General features: G+C 57.8%; 1 protein-coding gene across 5 annotated transcripts; it reads right to left on the minus strand.

Moving 5' to 3' along the window:
* Positions 1-638: 638 nt before the first annotated feature.
* Positions 639-19,226, minus strand: GTF3C5 (general transcription factor IIIC subunit 5). Of its 5 annotated transcripts, none has more exons than XM_088841048.1 (12): positions 18,757-19,226; positions 12,896-13,115; positions 11,513-11,711; positions 7,429-7,624; positions 6,450-6,554; positions 5,067-5,181; positions 4,541-4,621; positions 4,251-4,348; positions 3,176-3,258; positions 2,014-2,153; positions 1,665-1,751; positions 639-1,193 (listed from the first exon to the last, which is right to left on the minus strand). In XM_088841048.1, exons 1-12 carry the CDS (start codon positions 18,907-18,909, stop codon positions 1,033-1,035), a joined length of 1,638 nt encoding a protein of 545 aa, XP_088697174.1. In that variant the 5' UTR covers positions 18,910-19,226; the 3' UTR covers positions 639-1,032. The 5 variants fall into 5 exon arrangements, with proteins under 5 accessions (XP_088697174.1, XP_055256231.1, XP_055256229.1 ...); XM_055400254.2 differs by lacking the exon at positions 1,665-1,751 and adding an exon at positions 4,794-4,853 and having other exon boundaries at positions 649-1,193; positions 2,011-2,153; positions 4,251-4,372; positions 18,757-19,222; XM_055400255.2 differs by lacking the exon at positions 1,665-1,751 and adding an exon at positions 4,794-4,853 and having other exon boundaries at positions 651-1,193; positions 2,011-2,153; positions 18,757-19,222.
* Between the last annotated feature and the right edge of the window lie 312 nt (positions 19,227-19,538).

Consider the following 19,538-nt stretch of genomic DNA (forward strand, 5'->3'; position numbering starts at 1 on the left):
CTGCCCCAGGAGTGCCTTTCTCAGCTCTGCACAGGAACTGAGGTAGCTTCCAGGCAGGGGGTCAGAACCCAGACCCTCTCCCCTGAGGTCTGAGCTTAGCAGTGTGGCTCAGGAGAGGTGGGACGAGTCCCAGCTGAGATCCGCCAACCGGGACCGGCGGCCTGAGGGAAAGCCTTGCAGAGGTGAGGGATGGGGGACGGCCTGGCCTGCCCTTGGGAACAGCTGCTTCTGGCCTTCTGGTTGAGGCGGGGTGACGGGCTCCCCTCTGGCTGGGGCAGCATGTGGGGTGTGCTCCCCAGGAGCCTAGGTTCGGCCCCACCCAGGGACCTGCTTGCCCTCTGGTTTCCCACCAGGCAGTGCTGAGAGGATGGCGCCATCCCCAAGAACCGCTTCACAACACATCTTTGTGGAGCAGGAAGGGGTGATTGCATGGCTGGAGTGCCCTCCGGGCTGCTCTTGCCTGGCCCACCTGCCGAGGGGCACCCGGCCTGTTCTCAGCCATCCCAGCATCGCCAGCATCAGGTCACTGACGAGCAACTGCAGGGACAAATGACGTCCAGCTGGAGCCCAAGCCCCAAGGCCAGAGAAAACCCCTCACGGGTTCTGACACCCTCACTGAGACACCAAGACTCCTTGGGGAAACGTCTTTAATGAGGACAGTTCCGCTTGGCCTGCCCTTTGCCAGGTCACCCCAACGGATGGGGTCTAACCCTAAGGATAGTCTTCGCCACCGTGACCTGGACCAGGGTCCCCGCACCGCCCTCACCCCCAGTCTGGCCCCAGTTGGGCCAGCCCCTCCCGGGCCACACCATCCCCACCTCCAGCTCCCACTGGGCTCAGCCAGGGCCGGGCTGGGCGCTGGGCTGGCGGGGCCGGGCACAGGCACCCAGGGCCACGGGGCAACCTGGGCGGGACCAGGGGCAGCGTACCCAGCTGCTCCCCTCAGACGGGCCACCTGGGGCCCCTGGAGCGCCCCGGCCCCCCCACCGGGCGGGGCCCGGGGGCCTGGGCGGGGCCCGGCTACGTCACACGTCACACGTAGTCCAGCATCTCCGTCTCCATCTCGTTCTCGCTCCCGTCCGACGGCTTGAACTCGTCTTCCTCCTCCTCATCCTCCTCCTCGTCATCCTCCCCGGACTCGCCGGTCAGCTGCTCTTTCCCACTGTCCGCTTTGGTCGGGCTGGAGAAGAGAGCTGGGCCCAGAGACCAGGCCGCGTGTGTCCTGACACTGGCCCCGGGCGGCCCCCGCACTGGCCGTCCCTGGTCTCAGCCCTGTGGGGCCTGTCTACAAATTCAGGGGCTGGGGCTCCGGATCTGAAGCTGCTCCGGGAAGTGCGATGGCTGGTGGACCCAGACTCGTTCAGCCAGCGCCTCAGAGCAACACTGATGCCCCGGGTCTCGGGCACCTCCCCAGAGCATCCCTGGGCAGCCCGGAAGTCAAGGGGACCCGGCAGGAGTGGGCCAGGCTGCCTTCCCCCGACTGGGCACTCAGGGGGCCCGCGTCCTGGGGGAAGCTGAGAACCCCGGCTCCCGGCAGCTCTGTGGGGGTCAGTGGTCTGGCATGCCCCCACCCCAAGCCTGGAAGGAACTCAGGGAGGGGTCCTTTCCCTTACTCTCCCCCAGCTCCATCAGAGCCGCAGGGCAGCACAGGGCTCACTACCCACCCCCCCGGGGGTGGGGGGAAGGCAGGGCATGGAGACAGGGCCCCCGTCCCCCAGGAGAGACAGGAGCAACCTGCCCACACGTGGCCGTAGGACGCAGGGTGACGTCCGGGCGTGAAGTGGCGGCCCCGAGGGCAGCCCCAGCCCCACTCTTCTGGGCCCGGCTCCTGCCTGGACCCCCGGGGCTGAGCACCTCAGGGGGCCACCGGGGGAGGCGGGTGCTGGTTCCTGGCTCCCACCCTCGTCAGGGCAGGAGGCTCCCACCAGGTGAGGTTTCCCGCGGAGCAGGTCCTTGAGGGATGCCTGCTCCATCCCCAGGGGGGCCCAGAGCGGGGCGAGTGGCTCTCACCAGGCCTCTTAGAGCGGATGGTCTGCCGGATCATGAGGGACATGGTGTCCCTCAGCTCGTCCGTGGTCTTGGGGAGGCACCAGCCATCCCGCTCGGTGCACGAGCTCTCCGCCCCATCGTTGCGGTGAATGACTCTCTGCAGCCTTGGCGCCGGAGACAAAGGAGACAAAGCGGGGGGGTCTCTGCTCAAAGGTCCAGGGTGCGGGTCTCTGCTCAAAGTTCTGGGGTGAGGGTCTGCTCAAAGGTCTGGGGGGAGTCTCTGTTCAAAGTTCGAGGGGGGGGTCTCTGCTCAAAGTTCTGGGGTGAGGGTCTGCTCAAAGGTCTGGGGGGGTCTCTGTTCAAAGTTCGAGGGGGGGGTCTCTGCTCAAAGTTCTGGGGTGCGGGTCTCTGCTCAAAGGTCTGGGGGGGGTCTCTGTTCAAAGTTCGAGGGGGGGGTCTCTGCTCAAAGTTCTGGGGTAGGGGTCTGCTCCAAGTTCTGTGGTGTGGCAGGGTCTCTGCTCAAAGATCTGAGGTGGGGGTCTGCTCAAAGGTCTGGGGTTGGGGGGGTCTCTGCTCAAAGTTCTGGGGTGGGGGGGGTCTCTGCTTAAAGGTCCGGGGTGGGTGGGGGCGGTCTCTGCTCACAGGTGCCAGTAAGCGGTCTCGGCAGAGCTGGCGTGCTTAGAAACACAGCACTCAGAGTGCTGTCCTGCAGATGAGCGCAGTCGCAAAGGGCCTCCTCGAAAGCTACTCGCCGGACTCCAACCTGGGTAAGCTGCCCCTCCAGCCCAGCACCCCTCCCCCAGCTTTCTAAACATCACCGGAACAGCTGGGTTAACAATGTCTGGGATTCTGCTGGCTCTGGGGATTGGGAGCCATGTCAAGAAAACCCGTGCGGGCCACAGAGGAGGCAGACAAAGACCCTGGCCCAGCACCACGCTCTGCGCCCAGCACGGCTGGCTTCTTGGGGGCAGGGTGGCCCACGGGGGACCCAGAAGCTGCTGCTGGGTGCCGCATGAGCCCAGGCAAGGAGGGCCGGCAGCACTCGCTCCCAGGGTCCGGCCGTCCCCTGAGGGGTCATGGCGGATGTGAAAGGGAAGAGAGGCAGGACACACTTTGGTCCCTGGCGGTTTCTCTGCTCTGCGCCCGAGTCCCCCGGTCCCTGCCTTGGTACCCCTCAGGTACGTACTCCTCCACGTTCAGGTCACAGAACTGGTAGAACATCTGTCGGTATGGCGGCAAGGCCCCCTCCTGGAAGATGTAGACCGAGTCCTGGAAAGGAGGGCCGAGACAAGCCGGGAAGGTCAGGGGTGGAAAGGAGGGCCGAGACAAGCCGGGAAGGTCAGGGGAGCGTCCTGCGGGGGACGGTGCTGAAGACCCCGCAGTGGGCAGCTCCCTGGGGCCTCTCCCAGGGCAGCGGCCTGTGCTAGCCCCAAGACCTGGCAGGCTTGGCTCTCCTCTCTGGATTCAGGCGGATGGGCCAGAGGCCGGGGCAGGTCAGTAGGACATAAGCTGTGACTCCCCTGGCGCTGATGGGGGTGGAAGCAGCCAGGCCTCCCAGGGCCCTTGAGCTGCCCATAAGACCAGCCAGGCACATCTGGTGGGGAGGCCCCACTGGGGTCGGGCTCTGCCTTGGCGCCTCCCTGAAGGGAGGCCTCCTCACTTCTCCTAACCTGTCATCTTAGGAAGAGCTACAGACCAGTTCCAGAGGTGGGGACTATGGCCTAAAATGAGGTTCCCAAAGGCAGATGGCCGCTCGGGTGAGGATGCGGCCTCCCAACCTGAGGAGAGAGGAGACGGACCCTGAGGGCAGATAGCTAGCCCCAGCCCTCTACGGCCAGGAACTCCTCCCCAGGTCTGGAGCAGCTCACGTCAGGCCCTGGGATGTCGCTGCCTCTGCTGGGTGGCTGTGCTAAGGAGGCCCGCCTAGGAGGGCAGCCCTCGTCCAGCCCCCGGCTGGGTGCAGGTGGTCTGCTGTGGCTCTGGGCTCACAGCCCTCAGTCTCACCCTGCCCGGGGGGCACAGGGGCCTCAGAGCCTGACTCAGAGGGCAGTGCACGCGGCTGCTGGTGTCGTGTTTGGAGGCAGTGCTGGGAGCTGGGAGTCGGGTGAAGGGACTGGAAGGGCAAGGCAGCCTCCGTCAGAGCCTCCCCGTGTCACAGGCGAGGCCCAGCGCGGGCAGCGGGGCCTGGCCTGCCCAGGGGAGGGGCCGCCGCTCCACCCACCCCTCATTCTCGCCCAGGCAGGCCGCCCACGGACACCCACCTTGAGTTTGTATTTGTTGGGACTTGACTTCTGTGCACTGGCCGACCCTGAGGGGCCCAAGCCTTGCTTCAGGTCATGCATGGTGACAAGCTGGCTGGCTGCGAGGGGACCACGGCAGGGGTCTGGAATACATGGGGGTATTTCTCCCACCCCCCGACAGCCCCCTCCCACCCTGGGGCACACGGCCAGCAGGGCCCTGGAGTGACCCTTTGGGAGGCCCCTGTCCCTCCCGCAGTCTGGATGCCCCTCTTTCCCGGTGCCTGCTCTGCAAGGGAGCCCGAGGCCCTTACTGGTCTTTTTGACGGTGATGGGGAGGCTGTAGTTGTAGGTGCTGCGCTTGGCCTTGACGGGCATGTCGCTGGGGGCGTAACCTGCCGGAGAGGGCGGGCGCGTCAGGCTAGGGGGTGCAGAGCCCCTGACAGCGCGGCCTGCACCACAGGTGCACCAGGGCCCCGGCGGCGGCTCCCGAGAGAGGGGCACAGGCCCCCGAGCTGGAGAGACAGGAGCCGCCTTGTCTCGGGGCTCGGTGTGCGGGGGACTCACCGCAGGCGGGGGACGGACACTGGCCGGACGCCTGGCCTGCACGGCAGGAGCCGCAAGTAACTGTGGAAGAACAGAAGGACCACTAAAGCGGCACCACGGGGGCCAGGACGGGGGCTCAGGTCCTTGGGTCTGCGCGAGCCGCCTCCAACAAGCCCGCCAAGGGCGGGAGGCATTTATCCTCTCCATGCGGATCTACTCTCATTACCCAAGAGAACGCTGAAGATGCAAAGCTAGGAAGGGAAAAGGAAAGCAAAGGTTTTAGTAAGTGTTTACCGTATTTCATTCCGCATCGGATTCGGAAGTCAAGCACTTGGTAAATCTTGGCCTCTGGGCGTTTTCGGGGGTCATATCCAAATCGAATCCACAGGCTTCTCCAGGGGCCTGTTATCTGGAGACAGAAAGGGTGGAGGTGCGAAGTGAGGTTCAGGCTGATCCTCAGCTCCCCTGAGATGCAGGCCCAGGTGGCTGCCCAGGTAGGGCTCTGCAGCCCTTGACCCCCAAGCTCGAACATGTGGCTCTGTCACCTGGGATGGGTCACTTGACCCGTCAAAACCTTGGTCTTCCTGTCAGAGGGCATTTCTAGGAGGATTAAAGGAGTATTAAAGCTGAAGTTCCAATACTTTGTCCACCTGATGCGAAAAGTCGATTCACTGGAAAAGACCCTGATGCTGGGAAAGACTGAAGGCAGAGAAGGGGAAGACAGAGGATGAGATGGTTGGATGGCATCACTGACTCAATGGACATGAGTTTAAGCAACTCTGGGAGATGGTAAAGTACAGGGAAGCCTGGCGTGCTGCAGTCCGTGGGGCTGCAAACAGTCGGACACAACTGAGTGACTGAACAGCAACAACAAAAGGAGACGGTGACCCTGGAGCCCGTGGCCCAGTGCCTGGCACAGAAGAAGGGCTTGAGATCCGTCACAACTGTCCCGACGGACGGGAGGCTCTGGCCCCACCAGAGCTCTGAGGCCCTGTGTCCAGAGAGCAAGGCTGAAAGGCAGCTGCATGAGGCTGGGTCTAGGCCCAGGAGGGACGAGCTGTCTCGTGCTGCCCGCCCCCACACCCTCCACCCCACCTGCCATCACAGTCACATCGCCTGCCTGCCCCCACAGGGCCCCATGTTCAACCCCTGGCCGGCAGGAGCCTCCTCGTGGCCCCTTGGGGAATCTTGACAATGACACCCCCATTTCCGTGCCCTCTTGGACTCAGTCCGAGGTACATCTGCTGCGCACTGAAGCCCACTCGACCCGGGGAGGATGAGGAATTCTGGCGGCACTGTGGTCGGGGCCCCAGGAGCTCTGCCACGTGCTGGTTGCGGGACGCTGGCACGTCGAGCCCCCAGGCCAAGCCTGGCATCCTCACCAGAGCAACGCCCCTGCTGCCACGTCAGCAGAGAAGAAAGGAGGCTGTGTGCACAGCACTTACCCCAGCCCCTGGTCCTGGAAAGCTCTCAGCTCAAGGCCATTAAAAAACGTACAGTCCCTTTCCTTGCAAGTTACGTAATCAGTCTTGAATCCCACAGTCACCCCAATGTGGCTGACATGTGACCACAGAGGCTGGGGAGAGCCTCTGCAGGGGCAGTAACAAGCCATCCAGTGGGTGCCAGGGTCAGGACAACTCTGGCGGGAACCCAGGGGGGAAACGGGCAGACCCTTACCATGTAATAGGCCACGAAGGGCAGCAAGATCTTGAGCTTGTCGGGGTGGACGCTGATGTTGGCCTTGAGGGCATTGCGTGACCAGATGGGACGGATGTCAAATAGCTGGAGGGTCAAAGCGGAGGCTGAGAGGAGGGCAGACAGCTTGCCCGCCGGCCCCAGGGCCCCCCGCAGGGTCCAGCCCCAGAGGAGGGGCAGCCGGCAGGGAGCTGCCTCCAAGAGCTGCTGTGCGCTCGCTTGTCCCTCCCTCAGAAGTGGCCTGTGCACCCAGCATGTGTCCAGTGCAGCTGGGCCCGGGTGTCCTGGAAGGGCCACGAGGGGCACGGACCCTGTCCTTTTACAGCTCAAAGGGTAACGGGGGAGGAAGAGGACCAAAGGCGCCAGAGTGGGGCTTGGCCAGAGCTCCAGGACCCTGAGCAGCCCCAGAGGGCAGAGGCCTGAGCTGGGACATGAGGAAGGTCCTGGGGATGGCCCAGCCCAGGGGAGGGCTGTGGAAGGCTGGCGGGTGGAGGAGGGCCAGGGCAGGAGTGGCCCTGAACCACAAGGAGGCTGGGCTGTGCGCAGAGGATGGCAGGGGCCTTGGAGCGTGGCCCCATGTCCCCTGACCCAGTGACTCGGGCCAGGCGGAAGGCTTCTTTCTCCCAGGGCCGCCTGGCCAGCCGACTCTAACGGGGAGGAAGGGCCAGGCCTGGCACGCAGCAGGTGCCCAAGCTCACGTGTGCCCTGCCCAACTACTGGAGGAAGGAAGTTTCTGGGACCCCAGAGCTCCAGGTTGCAATCACGCCTGGACAGCACTTACCCCCAGGGGACCTCAGAGGAGGCTGAAGAACACTTTCAGCCTTGGGAAGGCAGGGTGTGCACTGGCAGAGCTTTAGACATGGCATCCGGAGGTGAACGGTTCCCGTGAGTTAATGAACGAGTCTGAGACAAGCATGGGGCCCAGTGGGTAAACGGGGGTGGCAGAGGGGACAGGGCGCACCTTCCTCAGCTCCTCCTCCACTCTGTGGTCCACAGGGTTGGTGCAGACCTTCTTCCACGTCTGGACCGCGGCCTCCATCGGCCGCTCGGGCACCTCGTCCCCCTCAAAGTTGACAAAGATGGCGTTGTGGGGGCGCCGGGCCCTGCTCAGGCCGATCAGGTTCTCGCCCGAGATGGCGGGATTGTTGTAGCCTTCCCTGGGGGCAGAGAGAAGCGTGAGGGCAGGAGCGCCAGGTGTGGGCCCGGCTGGACACTGGCGGCCCACGTCTGGGTGCTTCCCCTGGAACCTGGGCAAGGGGAGGACCTCGGTGCCAACCGGGGGAGAAGGGGCAGCAAGTCTGAGAGCTCAGGGAGGCTCTGAAGCTGGGCCCAACGTCCCAGAGGCTGGTGACCTCACAGCCCCATTGAGTTGTCACGGCACCATCCAGCCAGTGAGAAGCTGGGAACAGCCCAGCATCTGTCAGGCAGGGAGCGGGGAATCAGCGGAGGTGTGGCCACACAGGAGCCACGGATCCTCTGCCAGCTGTGCTTACTGACGTCACAGCTCACTCATCCAACCCTTGAAAAGGTCCTTCCATCTTCCCATAACAAAGAACCCAACTTCCACAAGTCCCTGAGGCCACGGGGGTTGGAGACCTGCTTGAGCCAGAGCTCGAGGCAACAGAGTTAGGATTCCAGCCCAGGGAGGCTGGGCGGGGGGATGGGGGGGCGGGTGGTGGCGGCACAGACCACTGTCTGGCCACCTGCGATGGAGCCTGAGTCCCTGGCTTGGAAGCATCTCAATGATACTGCAGCGAAGGGAGGACGGATCCTACCAAACGGTCTCATCACAGAGCACAGAGGCTAACAGGACTCTGCTTCCACCGTAGGGGACACAGGCTCCATCTCTGGTCAAGGAACTAAGATCCCGCAAACCACGTGGTGTGGCCAAGAATAAAGATAAGTTTTTAAAAAAGGGCTCTGTTTGTATAGCAGAAACCAATACAATATTGTAAGGCAATTTTCCTTCAACTAGAAACAAATTAAAAAAGAAAAAAAGCGCTCTGTTGCCAGCAACTGTGCTGAACCTGCCTTTATGAGCAAGGAACACAGGGGCCAACACTTCCAGGAGGCTCCAAGTGCCTCCCTCTGTGGTGGGAGTCGGAGCGTACGGCCTCGCTGAAGCAGGGGAGCAGCCCCAGGGAACCCCAGTCGCCCCCCTTCAGCTCCCACAACTGCCATCACATGGCCACTTCCACACCATCCAGGCCCCACCCTAACCCACTCTATTATTTTTAAGTACTTTTCAAAGTACATCCTGGATGTCACACAGAGGATTACTCCCTTTTAAATCTATTTCCATTTCACCTTCATTTTCCGTGAGTACACACCATTTGCATATTTACAAAGAACAACAAAGTGATTTTTCACACTGGGAAACAGAATTATAAAGATGGGATCAAACCTGTGCCTTTTTTCAAAAGCGTGACTCGATCTGAAACCCCCTGAATGTTGTTCAGTTTTCAAAGACACCTCCCTGAAGCCCCAGACACCCGAGCAGGAAAGCCCCTGGCTGCCCCAGCCCTACCTGGCTGTCTCTGCCGGCTCCCCCCACCTCAACTGCCTCAAGGAGGAGGGACCCCATAAGGGGTCCACGAGTGATCTAGGGAGTTGAACCTCCCTGGACCAGGGCAGGCCAGTGAGGCGGATGCCAGGCCTCCTCGGCCAGTTCTCGGTACCCAGGAAGGTCAGCAGAGCAAAAAATTCGATAGAATGCCCTGGGAAAAAAGGCAGGCTCTTTCCATGTGCTAGAAACTCGATAAAACACACAGGAGAAAAACAAGGCCCGTGGGTCCCAGGGCAGCTGGCTTTTCACCCTAGTCCCCCTCCCAGGGGTGGGGGGACGGCTGTCTGCTGGCCCCAGGGGACAGAGGAGTGACTCCAATGCCGCCAGCCAGTGCCAGGGCCAGCAATGTGGAGGGAGGGCGTGCTCTAGTGTCTTCTTGGACACATTCGTGTTTGTTTCTGACTTACAAGTAAAATGTTTGTGGGAGGAAAATAATTAAAACATTTTAGAAATATGCACATTTTAAAAATTAAAACTCTTGTATTGAGTATAATATATGCACAGAAAACTCTGTCACTGCACAGGTTAGTTTTTGGCGGGAGAGGATGGACTTGATCTTTTTAGTTAAACATGTCTATAAGGTTTGATCTTTTCTAACAAGCACAATTTACTCCCGTGATCAGAAAAAAGGGTGAGGGGGTGGGATGATGGCCTCAACAGGCCTGAGAGACAGCCTGGCTCTCGAATCACCTTGGAGACAACGGGGCAGCAGAGAGGCCTGGGCCGGGATGACATTAAGGACGCTGTTACGTTTGCTCATTCTTTGGCCGGTGCTGTGGCTACCTTAGTTCTTCCCGTCAGAGATGCACACTGACTTGTTTCTGGAGAACGCGCCGTGAGGCCGGGGTGGCGGATGGGGAGAGGAGGCCAGCAGCGAAAGGCTGCTAATGGCTGAGGCTGGTGACGTGGGTCGGGGTCCAGACAGTCCCCGCTCCTTTGGAACACCTCAGAATGCATTTTTTAAAGGGAAGAGAACAATTCTCCTTTCTCTTCAGGGTAGAATCTAAGCTCCTCCGCGGGGTCTGCGGGACCCTCACCCACCAGTCTCTCGGCTTCGGGGACAATGCCCCTAGACCAGTCCTAGCACCGGCCAGCAGCAGCACCCGGGTCTGGTTCGCTTCCCTCCCCGGACTTCACCTGCCCGGCTGTTTCAAAGGTCACACCCGCGAGAGGCCTCCCTGTGCTCCACTCTCGGTCCACAGCAGCCCAGTCCCCACCTGTCTCCTTTGAGACGCATGCCTGCCTGCGGCCCCCGCCACCCACTCACCCCACGTGCTCTGCCGGCCCCCGCTGGGCCCACACACAGCCACCCATCCTGTCCCCTCCGACCAGGCGGGCAGTGCTCGCTGATGGAAATATTTGATGAGGAAAAAGAAGGTTCTCGTCCGTCGGCCCCTGCAGAGATGACTGTCTGGGCCCAGTCTCCCCGCTTTTCCCAGACTTCTGTTATCGCTCTACGTTTAAAGCACGCGGTCCGCTCTAGTGAGGTTCTCTGGACATGAGCCGCGTCGGCCCAGGGAGCCGGCTCTGGGAAAGGCGGTGAGGTCTTCCCTGGTATAGACAGGCCGTCATTTAAGTAACTACATGGTGCCTATTCACAGACTGATCACCACCCACTTATCCGCTGTATCACCCTCTGCTGGCACTCACTGTTCTGAGTACTCCCAGGGGCTTCAGTCATGCAGCTCTCAAACGATGCAGAGACTCAGGGACTGTTACTATTGCCATCAGGTGGAGAGGCTGGAGCAGGAGGTTGGGGCTCTTGCGGGATCACAGGCCCAGGACCTGAACACAGGCCCCCACCGGCCTGGGCTCTCCCACCACACCAGGCTCTCCCAGCTTCCCGCCCACAACCAGCCAGGAAGTGCCCTCGTCGGTGTGTCTTGGAGCACTGAGGTGGGAATCACTACAGGACAAATTCCTACAGGAGGAACCACCACCTGGTCAACTGGAAAAAACAGTTAGCACCAAAGCAGGGGAGCTCCCTGGTGGTCCAGTGGTGAGGACTCTGTGCTTCCACTACAGGGAACACGGGCTTGATCCCTGGTCAGGGAACTACGACCCCCTAAGGCACGTGGTGTGGCCAAACCTAAAATAAAACAAAACTAATAAATTTTGCCAGATCGCTCTCCAAAAAAGCCAACCAACCTCATTCTCAGTGCCCAGGCAGGAGGCGTCTGTCTCTCCACACTGTCAGGTACACACTTTTGGCGATGGGCCCTCAAGTCCTGACGTGACAACTTGATTGACATTCCATGGTGTGGGGACAGCCTTAAGCAAGGCCTCTGCATGGATGCAGGGACCAGGGCAGGCTCCTGACTCCCCTGGTCACCAGCTGCTCTGCTTTTGGAGGCACTGGGGCCATGGGCCTGAGCAAAGCCAGCTGCCCTGGCCCCTTGACCCGTGAGTGGCGGAGTCCAGCCCTCTGAGCACAGGGCCCTCGCCCTGCATCCCGCTGCTGTGGGGCGGCGGCACTCACCGGTGCTGCGTCTCTGGGCGGTAATAGTAGTCCACCGGCGTGTCCAGCCTGGAGAAGATGGGCGGGGGGATGTAGAGCGGCAGATGCTGGTGGAAGAAACTCTCCTTCTGGGGCTTGAGCATGAGCACCTTGTCGTACATGGACATCTGCCTGCCGTCCGGCTCTGTGTGCACCGCCAGGTACTGGAAGTCGGACATTCCTGGGGAGAGAGGTGGGCAGATGGTAGACGCCCTTTACCACTTCCAGGCACTGGCAGCTGCCACACAAGGCCCACATCTGCTTGGGGGCGCTGAGGGGGCCTTGCAGGAGAGGCTGCTGGGCAAGAGTGGCAGGAACTGAAACAACCCCCCTTGAGTCGCTTCTGGGGGCTCGGCCCCAGGCGCTCCGAGTCACCTGGGGAGACGTTATTTGTGGGGGAGGGTTACATGACACTGCGGACGAAGCCCAAGTCGGGAAAGTGTGCCCTGCACCGTGCACCTGCTAAGACATGCTCCAGGTGAGGCTGACGCTGCCGGTCCCAGGACACGCTGAGCGGGAACCTGCCAGCTCAGTTGCAGAGAGGAAAAGCGCATCACGGGGAAAGCCCCGTCCCAGGAAGGACAGCCCTCTCTGGTGAAGACACATTCCACCAGCGACGGACGTTCACAAACCCAACGTGTGGGGACCCCAAGACCTGTTTTGGTCTTTGCACGCTTTCCATTCTTCATTTCCAATCCTTTGTTTTCTTCAGTTTCTACCTCAGAACTGCAGCGGGCACTACAGGCACGCTCCAGACTTATTAGTTATTTGCCACGTGCTTCCCGTGCGCATGAATCGGCTCTCTAAGAGCACCATCTCCCGAATCCCCATGGGGGGCTACGGGGCTCAGGGCCCCCACTGTCAGACAAGCAGACCCAGGGAGGCTCAGGCAGGCATGATTGCCCTTCCTACCCCACGCCTCACTCCTGTGAGGACCCCGCAGGAGACATCCAATTGGCTGAGAGGTCAAAGGACATGAGGTCCCGAGGGGCTGAGGTGATCTAGGAAGGATTCAGACGGGAGACAAGACCAGCAGTGGTCAAGACTCACAGGTCCCCAAATATGAGGGAGAGGGTGGGGTTGAAAATTGGAGGCCTGTGGACCTTCTCCTTTGGCCCCACAAAATGGCTTTAAACATGAGATGTCTCAGAGAACTCCAGCGGCCAAGAGCTCAGGCTCCACAGGGAGCTGCTAGCTAGAGTGAGGGCACCCTGTCTCCTGGACGGGGCCTACGTTTTGCCCTCACCTCACGCCTGGGCACAGCCTGGCCCCCTTCATGGGCGGATGATCCACGCAGCCCCCGCAGGCACGAGGGACACGGGCCCGGAAATAACCCAGTGCAGGAAGAATGCATTTCGCAGTTACCTTGAAATTTGAAGACAGTGGAGACGACTCCAAGGCTCTCTATGTCGTACGTGACCTGGGGGCGAGCCTCAGGCCCCAGTGCCCTGCTCTGTCGCCTGGTCTTCCGCTTGATCCGGAGCAGCAGGCTGTTGGTACTGAAGCGGTTGGCACACACGGGGTGACAATAGGGGTCCTTGGGCCGGAAGTACAGCTCCAACCTCTTGGTGGCATCTGCGTAGATCTGCGGGGAGGCCAGGGGAGACAGTGAGGCGGAGGCCGGCTGAGCAGCGGGCAGCTCCCCCTCAGTGAAGGCCTGATGGGGGCCCAGGAGGCTTTTTCTGTTTTGTGTTCTGGGCTTTTAATTCCCAAAAGACTCATTTTCCAAACCTAAGGATCTCAGCTTTTATCTGGCAGAGAACATGAGGACAGCCTCTTCCTTTCTAAAGCTTCCCTGGTGGCTAAGATGGTAAAGAGTCTGCCCGCAATGTGGGACACCGGAGTTCATTACTGAGTCGGGAAGAGCCCATAGAGAAGAGAATGGCTACCCACTCCAGTATTCTTGCCTGGAGCATCTCACGGACTGAGAAGCCTGGTGGGCTACTGTCCATAGGGTTGCAAAGATTTGGACACGACTGTGCGACTAACACTTTCTTTCTTCTAAAAGGCTGTAAAGCAGCAAAGTTGGAGACAATAACCACCAGTTAAGCAAATCCTGGTCAGTGCAGGGAACCGCCATTCTTCCAGCAGCACTTCATGGAGGCGTTACCCCCGCATCTGCCATGGAGAGTCTGGGTGGGAGCTGCATGACTCGTCTAGGGTTAGGAACTACCCACCCGAAAAGGTCCTAGTATTCAGCCTCATTTACAAATGTTTCGAGGTCCAAAGGAGATGAAATCAATGACAAGCACTTTGGCCCTGACTCGTGTGACTTCTTTCCAGACCTTGGTTCCTTCTCCTTAAAATGGTAATAGGAGTACCTACTGATCAGATTTTTATGATGACTAAGTGAACTTATATATAAGGTACTTAGCCTGGCACCTAAGTCACGGTAAACACTCTACCTGTGTCATCCATACAGGAACGCCTGTCCCACACGGGCTAAGAGGGAACAGGAAGTGTAAGCTGTGTGCATGTGGAAGCGCCAACAACGTCCCCTAGGCCACGGCCATCTCCCTGCTGGCGCCCCAACACCCAGGACACAGCCTGGCCCTTAGCAGGCGAGCAGGAAGCGTCTAGGGACAGAAGGGCAAAAAGAGCCCCGACCATCAGGGAACAGGTCCATTAGATTGCTGTGCCGGGAATGACCCTAGATGTGCGCCCGGCACAGAGGAGGCGCACAACAGGAATGGAACGGATGAACGACCAGTCTCCCCCGAGGGGCTCACCCTGTACCTGGGTACACACACCGCTGGGCTCAGAGGCAGTACAGACCCTGTCAAAGCCACAGTAAAGTCAGTGAGTCAGCGTACAAGACAAGCCGTGAATGACTGGGCCTCTACGAGCCTCCTGTGCTCAATGACGGGTTCAAGGCTTTTCAATGTTCATAAAGGATGAGGAAGCAGAATTAAGAGTTCAGACTTCAGAGGGAGGCATGTATGTGATCAAATTCCCACTGTACTATGTAAGGGCTTGTTTGATCCAACTTTTCTTTACCTAAAAAATGGGCATAATAATGGTACCTAACTCACAGAACTGTGTTTAGGTGTCTCCTGAGGAGATCCGGGCCAGCAGTGGCGTGCCGCAGGGGCAGGGGCTCTGGGAGCAGCAGACCTGGGTACGGCATAAGCCTTCCTGGAGGAGGTAGCCATTGACCCCAACAGAGAGCCGCCAGAACTCACACGGGACCGGGAAAGACAAGCAAACTTGTGTGCACCAGGACCCAGGAGAAAAGAGCAGCGACCCCACAAGAGACGGACCCGGACTTGCCCGGCGCGTCCAGGAGTCTCTGGGGGAGGCACGGGTCGGTGGGGGCCCACTGCAGGGTCGGGGGCACTGGGTGTGGCAGTGTGTGCCCGAGACCCTTGGAAGGAGGGCGCCATTACCTTCATCACCTCCACCATAGTGTGGCCCCAGGTAAATAACAGGGGGGGAACACAGCCCCTTCCATCAACAGAAAACTGGATTAAAGGTTCACTGAGCACGGCCTCGCCCATCAGAACAAGACCCAGTTTCCCCCTCAGTCAGTCTCTCCCCTCAGGAAGCTTCCATAAGCCTCTTATCCGTCTCCATCAGAGGGCAGACAGACTGAAAACCACAATCACAGAAAACTAACCAATCTGATCACATGGACCACGGCCTTGTCTAACTCAATGAAACTATGAGCCATGTGTGTAGGCCACCCGAGACGCACGGGTCATGGTGGAGAGTTCTGACAAAACACGGTTCACTGGAGAAGGGAATGGCAAAGCACTTCAGGATTCTTTTCTTGAGAACCCCATGAACAGTTCAGTTCAGTTGCTCAGTCGTGTCCGACTCTTTGTGACCCCATGGACCACAGCATGCCAGGCCTCCCTGTCCATCACCAACTCCCACAGTTTACCCAAACTCATGTCCATTGAGTCGGTGATGCCATCCAACCATCTCATCCTCTGTCATCCCCTTCTCCTCCTGCCTTCAATCTTTCCCAGCATCAGGGTCTTTTCAAATGAGTCAGCTCTTCGCATCAGGTGGCCAAAGTATTGGAGTTTCAGCTTCAACATCAGTCCTTCCAATGAACACTCAGGACCGATCTCCTTTAGGATGGACTGGTTGGATCTCCTTGCAATCCAAGGGACGCTCAAGAGTCTTCTCCAACACCACAGTATGAACAGTATGAAAAGGCAAAAAGATAGGACACTGAAAGATAAATTCCACAGGTCGGTAGGTGCCCAATATGCTACCGGAGATCAGTGGAGAAATAACTCCAGAAAGAATGAAGAGACAGAGCCAAAGCAAAAACAACACCAATTGTGGATGTGACTGGTGATAGAAGCAAAGTCCGAAGCTGTAAAGAGCAATATTGCATAGGAACCTGGAATGTTAGGTCCATGAATCAGGGCAAATTGGAAGTGGTCAAACAGGAGATGGCAAGAGTGAACATCGACATTTTAGGAATCAGAGAACTAAAATGGACTGGAATGGGTGAATTTACTTCAGATGACCATTATATCTACTACTGCGGGCAAGAATCCCTTAGAAGCAATGGAGTAGCCATCAGAATCAACAAAAGAGTCCGAAATGCAGTACTTGGATGTACTCTCAAGAGCGACAGAATGGTCTCTGTTCCTTTCCAAGGCAAACCATCCAATATCACAGTAATCCAAATCTATGCCCCGACCAGTAAGGCTGAAGAAGCTGAAGTTGAACAGTTCTATGAAGACCTAGAAGACCTTCTAGAACTACCACCCAAAAAAGACAGATGTCCTTTTCACGATAGGGGACTGGAATGCTAAAGTAGGAAGTCAAGAAATACCTGGAATAACAGGCAAATTTGGCCTTGGAGTACAGAATGAAGCAGGGCAAAGGCTAATACAGTTGCCAAGAGAATGCACTAGTCATAGCAAACACCCTCTTCCAACAACACAAGAGAAGACCCTACACATGGACATCACCAGATGGTCAATATCAAAATCGATTGATGATATTCTTTGTAGCCAAAGATGGAGAAGCTCTATACAGTCAGCAAAAATAAGACTGGAAGCTGACTGTGGCTCAGATCATCAACTCCTTATTGCCAAATTCAGACTTAAAATGAAGAAAGTAGGGAAAACCACTAGACCATTCAGGTATGACCTAAGTCAAATCCCTTACAATTATACAGTGGAAGTGAAAAACAGATTCAAGGGATTCAATCTGATAGAGTGCCTGAAGAATTATGGACGGAGGTTCATGACATTGTACAGGAGACAGGGATCAAGACCATCCCCAAGAAAAAGAAATTCAAAAAAGCAAAGTGGCTGTCTGAGAAGGCCTTACGAATAGCTGTAAAAAGAAGAGAAGTGAAAAGCAAAGGAGAAAAGGAAAGATATAAGCATCTGAATGCAGAGTTCCAAAGAAGAGCAAGGAGACATAAGAAAGCCTTCCTCAGCGATCAATGCAAAGAAATAGAGGAAAACAATAGAATGGGAAAGACTAGAGATCTCTTCAAGAAAATTAGAGATACCAAGGGAACATTTCATGCAAAGATGGGCACAACAAAGGACAGAAATAGTATGGACCTAACAGAAGCAGAAGATACTAAGACGAGGTGGCAAGAATACACAGAAGAACTGTACAAAAAAGATCTTCACAACCCAGATAATCACGATGGTGTGATCACTCACCTAGAGTCAGACATCCTGGAATGTGAAGTCAAGTGGGCCTTAGGAAGCATCACTACAAACAAAGCTAGTGGAGGTGATGGAATTCCAATTGAGCTATTTCAAATCCTAAAAGATGATGCTATGAAAGTGCTGCACTCAATATGCCAGCAAATTTGGAAAACTCAGCAGTGGCTACAGGACTGGAAAAGGTCAGTTTTCATTACAATCCCTAAGAAATGCAATGCCAAAGAATGCTCAAACTACCGCACAATTGCACTCATCTCACACGCTAGTAAAGTCATGCTTAAAATTCTCCAAGCCAGGCTTCAACAGTACATGAACCGTGAACTTCCAGATATTCAAGCAGGTTTTAGAAAAGGCAGAGGAACCAGAGATCAAATTGCCACCATTCGGTGGATCATCAATAAAGCAAGAGAGTTCCAGAAAAACATCTACTTCTGCTTTATTGACTATGCCAAAGCGTGTGACTGTGTGGTTCAGAGTCGGACACGACTGAGTGACTGAACTGAACTCACTAGATGGTTGTGAAGATTCAATCATGCACTCAACAATATTTTGGAAGCAGACACAATTAGGGATGTTCAGATTCCAAGAGTGATCAAGAGAGACCAGGACCCACAAGAGCTGATCATCTCAGAACCAAGGATCCAAGACAGACAATAAAGACTCTAAAACACAACTTCAGATTGGAATTAGTAGGTGAACTGCTAGCAGCCACTTTAGTAAGGGCAGTCAAGGAAGGACTCTCGAAAACAGAGACACTTCAAGACCTGGCGCATTTAAGTCACTGACATACAGCTTTGCACCAGGTAAAGAATTCATCCCAGCTCCACTGTTTGCTGGGTGAACTTGAACAAGCTGTTTTTCAGTTTTCCTGTAAAATCTGGACAACCACAGTCCCTACCTGGCAGGGTTCTGATGCAATGCGAATGTAGGTAAAGAACCTAGAAATACAGCTGGTGCAGAATAAATTTTCAGGACACCAGGGTTCTATCCCTGGGTTGGGACGTTCTCTGGAGAAGGGAATGGCAATCCACTCCATTATTCTTGCCTGGAGAATTCCATGGACAGAAGAGAAGCCTGGCGGGCTACAGTCTGTGGTGTCGCAAAGAGTCGGACACGACTGAGGGACTAACACACAGACATTACTACTCTTTAATAACATACTCCTTCCTCTCCGTCTCAAGTAGGTCTGTTGTTGTGTCGCTCGGTCGGTCGGTCCGACTCTTTGCGACCCCCATGGACTGCAGCCCGCCGGGCTCCTCTGTCCATGGGGCTTTCCAGGCAAGAACACTGGAGTGGGTTGCACTTCCTTCTCCAGAGATTTTCGAAAGGCGCGTCTCCCGCTCTGCAGGCTGATTCTTTGCCACTGGGCCACCAGGGAAGCCCCTGTTCCCCTCAGATCCTAGAGGAAATCAGTCTACGCCCGGCAGCCCCAAAAGCAGACCCCCACCCCCTGGCCGCTCCAGAACCCACAGGAGCTCCGTTGCCAAGGCAACCTCAGGTCCCTCCCGGGGTGGTCTCGCCCCTCAGCCGCAGTCCCGCGACTCGGGGCTCCCCCGGGGACTCCCCGCTCCTCACCCGGGAGACGCCTTCCTCGCCGCCCAGGGTCCGCAGCATCTTGGACACGTCGCGCACCACGCCCGGGTACTCCACACACACCATGCGCCTCTCGCGCCGCAGCTCCACCGGGATGGCGGCGCCCGGCCGAGCGTCTGCCGCCGCCGCCGCCATCCCCGCCGGTCCAGTCAGGCCCACCGCGGGGGTGGGGGGAGAACGTCCCCTGCACACGCTCCTGGAAGCCTCGTCTCAATGGTTCCGCGAAGGAATCGTTCCGGGGTCCCCTCCCCGCTCGCGAGTAGTCTGGATCCCTGAGTTCCGTGAGGCTCGAAGGCTTCGAGGAGGACGCCGCTGAGAAGGCCTGAAGCTGGGCGGCAAACGGCCGCGCGGACCCCCTCGTCTATGTGTAAAATAATAAGCTGAGGCTCCCGAGGGGCGGGGTAGAGGCCAGTCTCCTCAACCACCGGGCCAGGGGCCCGGAGGACGTGTAAGATACGCCCCGTGAGACTTTAACCAATGAGAACGCGAGGGCCCCGCCCAGTCTTTTAGCCAATGAGGAGTCGAGAGGAAGCCGGGTTCCGGCCCCCTCCTTCCGGTTTCCTTTCCACCAATAACAAACCAGTCCTAGGCGGGTCCCCGCCCCTTCCTCGAATTCCTCCCACTGACAGCTCGAGCGCGGGTTCGAGGCGGACTTCCGGTGTGTTTTTGGCGGGCGGGTCCCAGCAATGAATTGGTTCCTGGACGCTCGCCTCAGGAGGTTTCTTGAGGGGCTGCGACCCCCCCCACCCCCCACCCCCACCCTA

This window comes from Moschus berezovskii, chromosome 11, assembly GCF_049115385.1.
Source record: "Moschus berezovskii isolate FMDL1 chromosome 11, NW_MosBer_1.0, whole genome shotgun sequence".
NCBI classification, from domain to species: Eukaryota; Metazoa; Chordata; class Mammalia; order Artiodactyla; family Moschidae; genus Moschus; species Moschus berezovskii.